Source organism: Meleagris gallopavo, chromosome 1, assembly GCF_000146605.3.
Source record: "Meleagris gallopavo isolate NT-WF06-2002-E0010 breed Aviagen turkey brand Nicholas breeding stock chromosome 1, Turkey_5.1, whole genome shotgun sequence".
In the NCBI taxonomy this organism is placed as follows: domain Eukaryota; kingdom Metazoa; phylum Chordata; class Aves; order Galliformes; family Phasianidae; genus Meleagris; species Meleagris gallopavo.
Genome location: NC_015011.2, coordinates 78,163,905 through 78,177,590, shown reverse-complemented (window position 1 = coordinate 78,177,590; position 13,686 = coordinate 78,163,905). Strand labels below are relative to the sequence as shown.

The 13,686-nt window shown below is 44.5% G+C and overlaps 1 protein-coding gene across 3 annotated transcripts in view; it reads left to right on the top strand.

Moving 5' to 3' along the window:
- The window catches only part of MAATS1 (MYCBP associated and testis expressed 1), a 36,820-nt gene extending 23,999 nt beyond the window's left edge, over positions 1–12,821 (top strand). The window contains exons 11-16 of one of the 3 annotated variants that reach the window (XM_019618565.2): positions 452–523; positions 1,210–1,356; positions 4,306–4,527; positions 5,757–5,905; positions 7,158–7,249; positions 10,241–12,821. In XM_019618565.2, coding sequence (XP_019474110.1) covers positions 452–523; positions 1,210–1,356; positions 4,306–4,527; positions 5,757–5,905; positions 7,158–7,249; positions 10,241–10,542 — 984 coding nt within the window. In that variant the 3' untranslated portion in view covers positions 10,543–12,821. The remainder of the gene's footprint in view (positions 1–451; positions 524–1,209; positions 1,357–4,305; positions 4,528–5,756; positions 5,906–7,157; positions 7,250–10,240) is intronic. The other 2 variants (XM_019618561.2, XM_010719052.3) reach the window with 2 other exon arrangements.
- Positions 12,822–13,686: the final 865 nt, after the last annotated feature.

The following is a 13,686-nucleotide window of genomic DNA, read 5'->3' as shown; positions in this document are numbered from 1 at the left end:
AAAAAAAAAAAAAAAAGGATATGTTGCTTTTTAATCCCTTTATTTATAGTTAACAGCTCTCTTGCAGCTCCTTAAATAACTCTTCTATCCCGTTAGTGTCTTTTTGTGTTGCTCATTGTCATTTTGCCAACTCAGTCAAGCGATAAGTCATACTTCTAACACGTACAGTCATTTTCTCCATCAGTATCTTAGTATTAGGTACTTCTCTCTAGAGACCCTCTAAAATCTCAGATAAAATCTCATTATGTTGTCTTGCTCCCCCACCTCTTATAAAACATGTAGGTATGTATTATTCTGACTCATATTACCTTTCATTAGAAGAAAAGTGTTCACAAACAATTGAGAAATTGGTATTAATTTGACTTTTTGATAGTTAGTGGATACTCCATAGAAATCTCAGCCTCTAAATAAATTGTCAGTTATTGTGTGGATATTTGTTTGGTTTTGTCAGGAGGAAGAGGAAAGAGAACTGGCAGTGATCTGCTTGCAGAAATTGCTCCGAGGCAGGGCTATTCAGAACAAGGTATTTTGTGTGTCTTGGTTTATGTCTCTCTTCAGAATGACAGTGGGAATGATTGGAGGTGTTTGCAGTCTTTCTTTCTCAGAACTAATCTAGGGTAATGAGGATATTATGCAGCATATCCTCCTGTATGGCCTCTGATATCCTTCAAGTCTTTGCCCTCCATCCCGTATTTTTTACAGGAACATTTAGGTTCCTATCTGTTTGTGTCTCCCTGCCATGCATTCAGCTGTTTAATTAGATGCTTCATAACAGAATTACTCAAATGGCAAATTCTAGACTAGATCTGGATTATGAGTACATTTTGCCTTGATTATGCCAAGATCCCAGGCACACAAGAACACACAAGAACGACACAAAGCTGTGCCAGGTGAGGTTCATACTGGATATCTGCAAAAATTTCTGTACCTTGAGGGTGGACAAACACTAGAACAGACTTCTTAGAGATAGAGCTGGTGACCCATGCCTGTCAGTGCTTAAGACACTTGGATAAATGCCCTCAGTAATATGCTTTAACTTTTGGTTAGCCTTGAAGTGGTCAGCCGCTTGGACTCACAGATCTTTGTAGGTCCCTTCCAACTAAGCTATTCTGTCCTATTAATGGAGAAAAATGTGTGTGCTCTGCTCTGCAGAACACGTTGAATATATTCTCTGTTTAATATGCTTGTTTGTCTAACTTTATCTGAAAGATGTTTGAAGAGAAGGAGAAGAGGCTGGAACTGATCCAAGAGCTGCGCACCACTCACGCACTTCAAGAGAATGGACAGCTGCTTCTGAAAGTCCAGGAGAAAATGACCCGGGCCTTACAGCAGCAGCATGACTTGAAAATGCACAAGGTATACCTATGAAGATGGAGAGGTTGACTCACCACACTCCTCTAGCAGGGCACTGTGCTTGCAGCAGCATCAGCACTCTCACTTATTTGTTTTCTATTATCCACAGCACAGCAAGTACCCCAAATAACTCAAATCTGTGGGGCTTTTAACATTTTTGAGATTCCCCAGAGCCTGCACAGTATCAAGAGCAGTCTGAGGCACCCTGACCACAGCTGCGACCCAAGCTGTTACTTGCTTATTTATAATCCTGTGGCTCTGAACAAACTGCACCTTCAAATGAACCTCATTTTACCCACGTTTCTGTCTCTTTGACTGTTACTGTGACCTGGCATCACAATATCTGCTAGTCACTTGCACCTGTCAGATGCCTTTTATTGAATGCATGTTTTTACTGTGACATTTTCTAGTTCCTTTTCTAGCTTGGCACTCCCTCAGGCTCCTCTTCAGGCACGAGGTATCAGTGGATTTATTTTGTAAATCTTGGAGGGATTGAGCCTTCTAGGAATTTAGCAGTGATGTCGTATTGCTGTTGCCACTGTTCCAGAGAAGAGAAAAATTCTAGGCCCCATTCCCTACCAAGAACCTAGGGAGTGCTGAGAACACAAATTCTCATCCTATTTCCTTGCATGGCCATGGCCTTCCAGAGCACAGTTAATCTTAGACTGGAAGAGATCATAAAGAAATTCTGTCCATCTCAGATACTGAGTCACTCCCACAATTCTGCAGGTGTTTGTGCATAGTTTTTACCACTCTCCTGGTGTTTTACTGACCAACTGTGAGACAATACTACGGTTTGCATATTATGCTAACAGCATCCACTAGCCACTGGCATGGCAGGGATGAAGTCAAGTTACTGCATCTTGCTAGGTGGGCAGCAGCGAAGTTTCCCTTCAGATCCCAACAGAAAATGATTTAGGTGACTGTGTTTTGCTGTTTATGATTTTTAGATGCTCCCTAATATACAGGGAGCCTGAGTATAAATCATAGAATACAGAATTCATCTAATGAGAAATTAATAAAAAATGAAAGCTTTTTGCTCTGTCCCTGGAGGCCTGGGTAAGAAGAAGGAGAAAGCTGTTCAGACATAATGACGTTCAGAAGAGAGAGAGCAAATGGTAAAGATGCTGACCTCTGGTCTCAGAATTTCCTTTTGGGAGAGCCACTATCCCCCTCTGCTGGCACTTACCTCCTCTGCACTTGCCTTTTTTTTTCTTCTTTTTTGTTGTTTCCCCTCTTTTAACTAAGTCTCTGAAGGCACACAGTCCAAGGCTCAAGTCTTTAAATATTTAGAACTTTAAAACTCTGGAATGCATGTGCAATAGTTTTGTAAGTGTATGCCTATTTTGGAAAGTCACTGATGATTCATAGCCCCTTAGTTCTAGCTGGTCACAATTTTTTCAGGTTTTTAACTTCCCTGATATAGAAAAAGGCATTTTTTTAAGAAATGTTTTCTATAGAAGAAAGACTGAAATTCCAGATAAAATTGTCAAAGATGAAAATTTTAAACTTGAGGTACAGCAAAATCCTAAGACAGGTTTGTTCCTGTGTTGCTCTCCCTCATTTCATGTAGGTTTTAAACACAGCACCTTGAGCAGTAAAAAGAAAGAAACTTGTTAGCTCCTTGATACTCATCCCTGAGGGATGGTGCAGTTACAGCATTGCTGTCCTCCATCCTAAACCCCTATGGGCTGAGCACTGTCACTTCTAGGTGCAACGCTGACAATCCCACTTTCTTTTAAAAACTGCATGAGCAAACGCCACAGCAATATAAGAAAGATGATTTATTTCTACTTGTCTGGCATATTTCACCTCCAGTATGCTTTGAGTTTTACATTCAAGTTTTCTCTGTTATTGCCTGTTTATTCCAACAGAGACACAGCATACCAGCCAGCTCCAGGCATTCTTTCCTGCCTAAGACTGTGGCTTCATATTCCATGCTGGAGATAATGTACTTACCATATATCTTGTCACTTTCTGAAATGCAGTCACACATACCAGATCCATAAAGCAACTCATGAGCGGCACTGTGGTGCCAAACACCTGAACTCTGGTCTCAGCTCTGTCAGAGACTTTCTGATTTTCCATTGCCTGGATTTTGAGTTTTCATGAGCACTTCTGCAAAATGAGTATAATCGCTGTTGATTTGAATTTGATAGTGTCTAGTACTTATACAGTTTTAGGGAATAACTCAATACCTAAACCTCTTGATTCCTGTACCACCTCTGCACTTTGCTCACATGGTGAATGTCCAACCAAAAAGGAACCATTTCCTTCAGACAGCTTTGAACTGCAACAGACATGACAAGTCCTCAAAATAGCACAGAAATGTGGCTGTACTCAAAATTGTACAGCTTCCTAAACTTTGACTCAAGCTCCCTGTTTGTAAGAATTGAGGCTTTACTTTCCAGATGTTAAAAGCTGTCTTTGCATATTTTGATCCTATTTTTTCTAGCTGAGCTTAGTGCAGAAAGATGAAGGGTATGCAAAGCAACCATTTCATTGTCACTTGTTTTTTTTAATCTTCCTTTTCTCAGACTGGGAATTGGAGCAGTTTCCCAGTAGCAGAGAGAAGGCCCCAGTGTCTGTTCTGATTATACTCATAGACAAAAAAAACCGGTTCAGAATAGCTGGAATACAGTGCATCTAGTGTTTTATTTCCTCCCACTCACCTAAACGAAGGAACTGCTTGTCACAGTGTAACAGGACCAGGACCATCCCCCTGGTGGCTATTTTTACCATCTTTTTACCTCTTTGTACCATCGGGGCCAGTATACAGGAACATTACCTGATGTGGAATCCAGGTCTGTGCATGTGAAACAAGAATGCAGAGCTCCCCACGGTCAATGTGAGGGGATGCTGTAGAGCTGTTTCACATGCCTGTGGTAGTCCTGAGACTCAGAGGGACATTCCTGAGGCTTGTAACACAATTCTTTGCATATTTTTTTAAAGCTGTCATCAATGGAAAGCCACTTGGCCAGGGAAGAAGGAAGGGCACTGGCAAACATGTTTGATTTCCTGTCCAAAGAACTGCTGAGGTTGCAAGAAGAGCGGAGGATCCACGCTTTTGTCATGCTGGCTGAGAGAACCAGGCGGATGAGAGAAGCAGAGGAGAGTGGGCGCCGACAGGTGGAAGAGAGGCAGCGGCAGGAAGAAGATGAGATTTTCAGACAGGCAAGAGAAGGAGATTGGTGGAACTGTGGGCAGCTTGTGGGAAGGTCTAGGTGGAAGGGAAGTGCTTCAGATTTCACCAAGGTGGTGGTTAGGGGAAAGGCTTAGTGAAGAGCAGGTGATTGCATCTTAGAATGAGTGCATCATCTGCACTCAGTTAAGGATGATCTGAGTGCCTCTACAGACAGATCTGTCGAGCATTCAGTTACGTGCCTTGAGTGGATGTAAGTTTCCAAAGTTCCACAAACACTTCTAGAAAACAGATGAACCTACATCATCTTTGGGATTAATGTTTTGTCAGAACTCGGTCTGTCCAGCAGAACTGCTATGGGCTCTCCCAGGAAAGATGCCTTTAGGCAGGATTTTCGAATGATTTTGTCCCCAAAAGTAGACTGTGATAACAAGGGATAAGATAAGATTGTTTTGAAACAATAACGAATAACGTAACTGTGAAGTCCAGAAATTAGTCCTGAGATTATCCTATTCCATAACTAGAATGCAGTCCTGTTCCTATTCCCTAGCTCCTGACTGCATGAAGCAGTTGAAACAAATGAGTGGGAGCCTAATTGTCTAAACCAATAATTTTCAAACTTGATGGGAGGAAATTAATACCAGGAGAGTCTGAAATTAGCATTGTTTTTCTTCTAATTTTAGCTTTTTCTCTTTTCCAGTTCTCTAAGTGGCAAGCAAGGAAGGTCAAAATGCAATTAGTTTAGGCCCTTCAGACTAGCAGAGGGAAAAGCCCCATTTCTAGAATCTTTGCTCTACATCCATTGTAAGGAAACCAATAATTTTACCTTGTTATTTCATGTATCTTTGTCTGGCTCACTGGAAGCTTCTCCTCCAGGATTTGCTTGAATGAAAGCTGATTAATTTACTGAAGCCAACACTGGTATTTGTTACGTAGCAGCTGTTCAGGAGCCCATGAGAACTGAAGAGACAACTGCTGTTGGATTCATAGTAACCTGCTGCAGAAATGTATCTGGTGATAAGTTTTGCTGGTTCTTTCCTGTACTTGTTTCTGTCTGTTCTCAGATGGAGTTACTAGAGAAGAATCTTTTACTCAAGTTATTCTTCCCAGCAAGGGCCTTTGAATCCAAACCTCAGGCTGGCCTGCCTGAAATTGAGAGCGACTGGTGAAAATCCATTGATTTTGTTTCTCTGGAAATCTGGTTCCATTCTCTTAGCGAGGCAACGGGCAGTAAGAGCAACACCTTGGTACTCTGTTCCAGGTGGTGAAAGTGCACCAGAGCACTGTTGACTCCTACCTGGAAGACATTATCTTAAGTAGCATGGAGAACACAGCTGAAGAGCAAGCAAGGGAAGAAGTTCAGAGAATGGCTGTAGAAATCAATGACATTGCTTATGAACTGGAAAGAAGGTGTGTTCTTAAAAAGCACATTGGAGGTCACTGACAGCAGTTTAGAACCTGCCTAGCTGCCTGCATCTGGGGTTACATGTACGGTCTAAGAGAAAGGAAGGCTAGAGCAGTACTGTTCATGACCACCTCAATAGTGTGACTGCTGGATGGCAACCACACTGTTACTGTCTGGTACGTGCATACAAATTCATCAGAGCTTTATTTTTATGCAGCATGTGCCAGATTCCCTTTGGAAATCACTTGTGGGATCTGTGAATCACCCTTTTTAGACTTCTGCATGCCAATGCGATGCTGGGACTGAACTTTAAGTGAATCTGGGAACTGCCTAAAGCAATGCCCATTCATGCTGGTCTTTTCATTTATTTACAGTATTACAGAAAATCGGTTTGAAAGAGATGCTAAAGATACAGCTTTACAGAAATCTCTCCTTCTGAGGTAGCTGTTCTTTTAGAAAGTGCCAGTTTCCATGGGCTCGGTCATATTGATAGTGCTTTGGGTAGAGTAACTTGTTGAGAACACCATGGTCTTGTGTTTGGCTGGGGCATCAAGAATGAATACTTTTCAGGACCTGCCAAAGCTCTAATTCAGTTTCTATGCCCTTTCTTTGGATCCGAGCCATAAAAATCCCAATGACACAGTGACTCCCCTATGGTACAGCAGCCGTCTATTTTGTAACTAGATGAATACGACCAGAATGTCAAAATCCTTGGGGAGAATGAAGTGTAGATAATGCATGCAGCCCTTGGGCCAGTTGGGAACCCATTGAACACTGGCATGGTAAAGAGCATGGGGACCGGTGCAAAGTCACAAAAGGGAAGAATTCAGCAAACTCAGCAAAGGGCCAAAAACTAAATTGTGAAAGACTCAATTCCTTGGAGCTATGTGTGTGGGTTTGTCATCATTCAGGGCTGTGCTCCTAAATACCTCTGGGGATGAGAAGTGCATGCATGTGGCAGGGGGGTTGGAGATTCATGATCCTTGAGGTCCCTTCCAACCCTGGCCATCCTGTGATTCTGTGAGTCCTGGGTGATCTTCTCCCAGAAAAGCTCCTTTACCTTGTTGAAGACATTGGCGGTGCAGAGGGCAATAGGCACACTGTCACGGCACTGCATCAGTTTTTTTGGATAAATACACTGAGCTGATGATTACTGCCATGACTCACTTGAAAACAGTGATAATAATTGTGTGCTTGCAGAGGTAATCTGGAAAGAAAAATGAAATACTAATATTACTTTCTGCATCTGTTCTGTAGTCGTACTCACCTACAGTCAGAAGAGATTGTAGCAGAGCTGGTTTACGCTTTCCTGATACCAGAGATTGAGAAAATGTCTATCAGAGAAAAAGGTGAGGAGCCACGTTTTATGCTCTTTTTGAACTGCTTCACCATCCTTACTCTTGCTCATCAAAAGGAAAAAATGCAGTGCCAGGAGGTGTCTCAGTTCTCCGAGATGCCTCTTCTGCACTGTGCAGGTAGAAAGTTGAGCCCTCTGGTCCCTTTTCACCAATTTCTCATGATCTTGATGGCCTGAGTTAGATCTGATGCAATTTAGTGTGACTGCGACATGTAACTGTAGAAGTGGAAAAAAGAAATAGCACTGTACATCCAGAAACAAACAGAAAAAAAATCTTTAAGCAGCATGGTTGTGAGTTGTCTGTTATGTGGCAATTTGTAAAATCTGGAAGTCTTTAACAAGCAGATTACTTAAACATGGGCTGTATCTGAAAGGAATATTATATCCTTTCCGATGGTTTTTATTCACAATCAGTTAAAAACTAAAACCACAAATAAGGTTTTAAGGTTGACTGTAGTGACACCATGCTTTAAGGAGATAGTCTTGCTGTGTTAAAAGGTATTTCTGTTTAGTCAAAATGGAAGAGTATATCTCAAAATACAGAGGGGAAGACGCCAGAAACCCATGCATTGCCTTGATGGTCATGAATAAATGTTGTTTTTAACTCAGAGTTTTCCACTGGCTAGCATGCTCAGATGGTTGGTGACTAAACCAGTCATCCATATAAAGAAGATATAACTTACAAAGAGCACTTGCATCACTGCTGAGTCTGAATTGCCTCATTATACTTCTCTACCTTGAAAACAAAGGCACTTTTACTTTATTCTATTTTTTTTTTTAATGAAAACACAAGCCTTCCAAATATGCTTTATGATCTAGGAATTGTGCAAACCTCTTTATTCCTGGTTTGCGTTTTTGTCACAACAACAGCATCTGTTCAGCAGCTGACAGTTCTGTGTAAGCTTAAATCAGCTCCCTTCTCCCTAGCCTTGCTTCTGCACTCCTCCCAAAGCAGGATGATGTAATTGTAGTCAGTAAGCCTGCAGCATAGGTAATAGTACACACAGATTAGCCTGTGTCAGAAAGGAGAATAGAAAGAGAAGACCTGAACATGGCTTAGGATTCTGGGTATACCAAGGTACGATCACTAAGGAAAATACAGACTGTGTTTAAATGCAACAGTAGCTAATGTATAAAGCATCTCAGAAGTGCTTCCACGAAGCAGAACTTAAAAAAAAAAATCGTCAAAGGACCCACTGTCTCACATACAGTCAAACTGCCTGGAAGGAAGATCTAGACCCAGGAAAAATGGAGGCTGGAAGAAGAGCTAGAGCAACAGGTGATAAAGTACAAGAGCTCCTTCAAACGTAGTCAGGCAAAGTTTGGCACAGTATTCTTGTGACGGAAGCATTCGCAAGAGATTCAATACCAAATGTGTGCTTTGATGAATAGGCTCTGCCATAGACCTCCTTCACAGTGAGACCTTCAGGGAAGCAGAAATCAGTGACTATTCCTTGTGAATCCAAAGGAAATATTATCAAAGAGCAATGTTAGATCTCAAGAGCACATTGGTATATTGCATTTCTGTGGAAGCTTTTAAAGCTTTTCCCATTGTGAGCCAGCTTATTCATTATGAAACTGTTTTATTGACCCAGCACATTCCTGAGCACACACATTCCTTGAAACTATCAGGGAGCAAATCTGAGAGCACAGTTGTGTGGCCTGCCAGAGGAGTGAGTCTATTTGTATAACAAAGATCTGAGGACTTCCAAATTCAGACTGTGCCTATCCTTCAGCTTTCTCTTAAGCATCTCTATTTTGCCATTAAGTAGACTCTTCTCCTCTTCTTGCCCTCTTTCTCTCCCCTTCCTATGCATAAAAGCAGGAATTTTCCAGAGCTGGCTCATCCTGAGACACCTCTGCACATCACTTCTGAACCGTCCCTCACTGAAGGTCACTGTTCTCATGTGAAAAAAGTGCTTTTAAAAGGAGAAAACTCAGCCACCAGTTTTTAACCCTCCTTGTAGATGGAGGAAGGGACTGCAGTGACACTGGGAGAGTACTCCCAATATACTACATGCAATTCATGCACGTGCAACTGAAGCCTGAAGCCAAAGTGCCTTGGACAGACGAAGCTCTCCTGGGAATTGAGAGCTGGCTGGTAAAGGTTTGCTTACCGAACCCAGGCTAGATCCGTTGTATTTGCTGTCAGCAAAATGGACCTGGAATATGGATGAACATAAGCAGGCTGGGTTAGTAATGCTGAGCAATGAGGGCTGTCTGAACGGCAACAGACCGAAACAAGAAGTCTTGGGCTTCTGCAGGGAAGCAACATGATGGCAACCACCTCTCACTGCTGGAACATTCCCTCGCCCTCCTACAAGCACACAGTATTTCATTCCTTGTGATTGTTTATCAGTGTCATAAGTCTAGAGACAGAAAGATAGAACAAAGAATAGCAAAGAGAGATGAGTTGTAGGGTCAGTGATTTAGCTTGGGTAATTACTTCCCAAGAGGTGGGCTGGAAATATGTACAAATGAGATTGCTTGAAAACCATGTATCTCAGTAAAGAACAATTCTACAGCAGCAAAAGGGAGATGATAGGATGGGTGGCTTAATGAATCTGTACTGTCTCCAGGTCTTTCTTTGAACTCTTTCTCAGTGTAGGCATAATCTTAACATAAAGAGCAGGTTTCAGCTCTGCTCCTCTAGAAACCTGCTACAATTAACAGGTACTGAAGGAGAAGCTAATTTAAAGCCTGCTAACCTGTGCAGTTGTGCCCTAAGCTGGAAAGGATGACACGGGCTGTGCTTTCCACTGGCAGGGGGAGCTCATCTTCCAAGTGAAATGCACAGTTGGGTGCTGCTATTAGGTGGCAGTAGAACACTTTCACCAAAGTTATTGGGGTGTGATGTTTTTCCTGAGATTGGCTTTTCCAGAGCTCCAGAAAGGCTAAGAGCTGCCTCTCTCACCTCCCCCACAGAGAACCCTGTGCTGCATGTTCTCAAGGAAAAGCCTTTCTTACCTCTTTTCCTTTGCAGTGAAGCAATCCCAAAGAAAACACATCTATGCTGCTCATCAGATCATCCATCGGAGCGTGGAAGAGTTATTGGCTGATCCAGCACTACGCCAGGAGATGTCTGCCAGCAAGATGAGGGGAGCTCCTCCTGTTGAGACAGCCAGCACTGCTATGGGCAGGACAACCAGTGGACAGACTGTGGCTGAGAGCTCTCACTCTGCCCCAGTTGCACAGGATGTGTGTCAACCTTTGCACGAAGAGAGCCCACAGGAGCCAACAGTGAGCCCTGCTGATGGACCAGACAAGGATGGCACAGCCTCCTAGAGATATGAACACGGTGAGTTTCCCTTCCCCTCATTGATCTGAGCTCAGAACATAGGGAAGAAGATAGAAGCACATTACATTTACTTTTTCCAAGGCGTCCAGAATGCAAAATTCATTATTTGCCCCTTCAGCTACCCATCAGCTATGCTGTCCTGGAACCAAACAATATTGTGACAGTCCCAGTCCAACTCTTCTACCCATCTACTGCTGAACCTCATTAGCTAATTTTTCTCTTCTGATTATTCTAATTATTAGAGAGCTTGAGTGAGAGACCACTTTTGATATTCGTATTTGTATTCCTGGTGCAGGCCAACAGTGATCTGCACCTGAGCTTTTGATGCTTCCTTGTATCAATAACATTGAATGACAAAATATTCCAGCAGTGGGATGTATTGAGGTGAGCCACCGCACACAGCTTTTCTCAAGCACATCCCACTGCTTGCCTTAATGGAGTAAAGCAGAGAGCAGGTTGTTGTATCAACAGCACCACTAATTGGCATTGTAGTTGAATGCAACCCCCCTTTGATGAGCTACTAATGGTGGCAGACCTTGCACCATCTTTTCATGTCATGCACTTAGGAAAGGTGCTTGGCCTCAGCGAGTGGCTTCTGCCATCCAGGCAGCCTCTGTCACTAACAACCAGAGCTGGACCTCTTTGTGTTTTTTCTCATCCTGATGGAGACCACTTCTGGATAGTACCTTATTTCTCAGAGCAGCATGAGTCACTCTGCCCTTCATTTCTGGGGGAAAAGCAGGAAGAATGCTGGCACATTCTGGTGTGCAGGCAGGAGGTGCTCAGGCTCAAGATGCCAGCAGCCAGCACGGTGCATCTGAGCAGGGAGCTGCCAGCTCTCCAGCACTCACCTGTCAAAACTATCTGGGTTTAGCGTCTCAAAGGTACTTTTATACCAATCCCAACATCAAACTCAGGCACAGCCATGACCAAACACCTCAAGTACTTGCTTACTCACCGTCCCTAGAATTATAACTTACTCAGCAATGCCAGTGCATTGGGCTGGTATCTGCGTACTTCCAGAACCTCTTTGGACGTGATTGCCTGTGCTTTGTGCTGGGGTTGTAGAGCCACAGGCATGGTCCAGCTCCAGCTAATTATGAGCATTGCTCCGTTCCTTCAAAAACAGCTGTTGTTCAAAAATCCAGGCCCACCGGGGCATTTCTGGAAACATTTTGCCTCACTTTTCCATTCTGTGGACTGAAGGGGGCAAGTGGCAGATAGAAGAGAGACAGAAAAAAAAATATTGAGTACTCCTGTAGTCCACTGAGCTGTAAATGAGGACTGGAGAGAGGAACACTGCCGCACCATGATGCCGTTGCCACGCTATCAGCCCTGGACCAGGGGCACCAGACAAGAAGGGAGGGCTCTCAGCCTCTGTAACGCTGCAAAGTCTGGCAGGAGTCAGGGATGGGTGATGGGTTTTGGTGAGGATGCTGTGAGGATGAGTGTGGCAGAGTTTAGGGATTGGGGAAAATTCTCATGGCATTCCTAGCTAAGCTCTGGAAACAAAGGTAACAAATGTAGAAACAGAAAACAAAATCACAGAGTGTAGGAGGAGCGGCTGTGCGGGGCATTGGCTCCTTTGCCTCAGGCCACCTTGGACAAATTTAGCCTGGTTGAAAGAAGGGATAACACGAATCACAAGATCCAGTGTAATAAGAGAAACATGGAAAACTTGATGCAGCTCAACAGGAGAACAGGAAAAGCAAGCCAACGAAGCATTCACTGTATTTCTGAGATTGCACTTGGAAATAAACATCCTCTGTGTGGCATGTTGTACAATTTGTTGTGGTTACAAAGACAAGAAGCGTTCTAACAGGTGTGGGAATAGATGTAGGGAGCAGTATCCCTGCCTTCCCCAGGGATGCAGCCCAGCACAGCAGCCAGGAGCAGGGGATGTGGGTGCTGTGTGCAGGCTGAGCTAAACATGCCATGGCTTTTGGTGTGATCTAAGGGACGCTGTCAAGGAAAAGCCCTCTTCTCCACATGACATTGCATTGCATGGATACTGAATGCCACAGCAAGGTTTCTGTGGGAAACTGCTCCAGAAACTGCTTTCAGTCATCACACGTGGGGTTACAGAATGTGCTTTGAGGAAGAAAATGAGCACAGTGAGAGGGAATTGAGCTCATAAATCAATAGCACAAGAACGTGCCATTCCCTCCTCGCAGGAACCAGAACAGCCCTAGGGAGGAGCTGCATCTGAAACAAACACAGCTGATGCCTCCAGGGCTGCACCAGTGCAGCGTAGGCACCTGGATGATGGCACTTGCCCTGCATTGCCTCCAGCAGCTCCTGGGAGGAGCCTGGCTGTGGCTCACAGCTCTTCTGTGTCCCAATCGGGCCTGGAGGGACCACAGAACACAGGCTCCTCAGAGGCAGCTGGTCTCAGGTCTTCCCTGCAGCCTTGGCTCTTGCAGTGTGGGGTGAGAAAATCTGCAGTTCCAACCAGCAGAAAGGCCTATTGATGGGATAACATGAAGGCAGCACACCTTTCCCCAGACACTAACTGATAACAAACCCACAGTCCTCCGTCTCTCCCGCCTCCCTTAAGAGCAGCACAGCCATCACACAGCAGCTGCACTCCTGCTCTCTGAGAGCACTCTCTGTTCTGGTCTCACACAGGTGCTTGGGCTCTGCCTGCTGCTTTGCTGGGCTCAGCTCAGCCCTCGCACACCTGCAGGGTCATAAAACCACAGGTACAGTCCTCGCACACTGAAGGCTTTGCAGGGCTCAGACATGGCTGTTACTGACTCAGCCGCCTCCTGGAAGTGCTCCTGCCACAATTGGGAAAGAGAGGCTTCTCTGGCTCCTGCTCCAACAGCATCATTCCCTCTCCCTTTTCTCCACCTCCTGCAGCCTGGTCCAGTCCACTCCTCTCAGCCCATCTCCACATGCCAGAGCTCCATCCTTTGTGTAGGGGCTCAGAGCTCACTTCCACCCTCCCCAGCAGCCCCCTCTGCACGGCCATCCTGGTACTCTCAGGCCAGTGCTGGACACAGGGCCATCCATCCCCTTCCTTGGGGAGAGGCCAGCAGCGCACGGTGCTGCAAACTGTGCTGAGCAATGGCAGCTGCGCAGCACGGACCCAGTGCTGTTGCTCCTGGTGACAATGCCGGCAGTGAGCA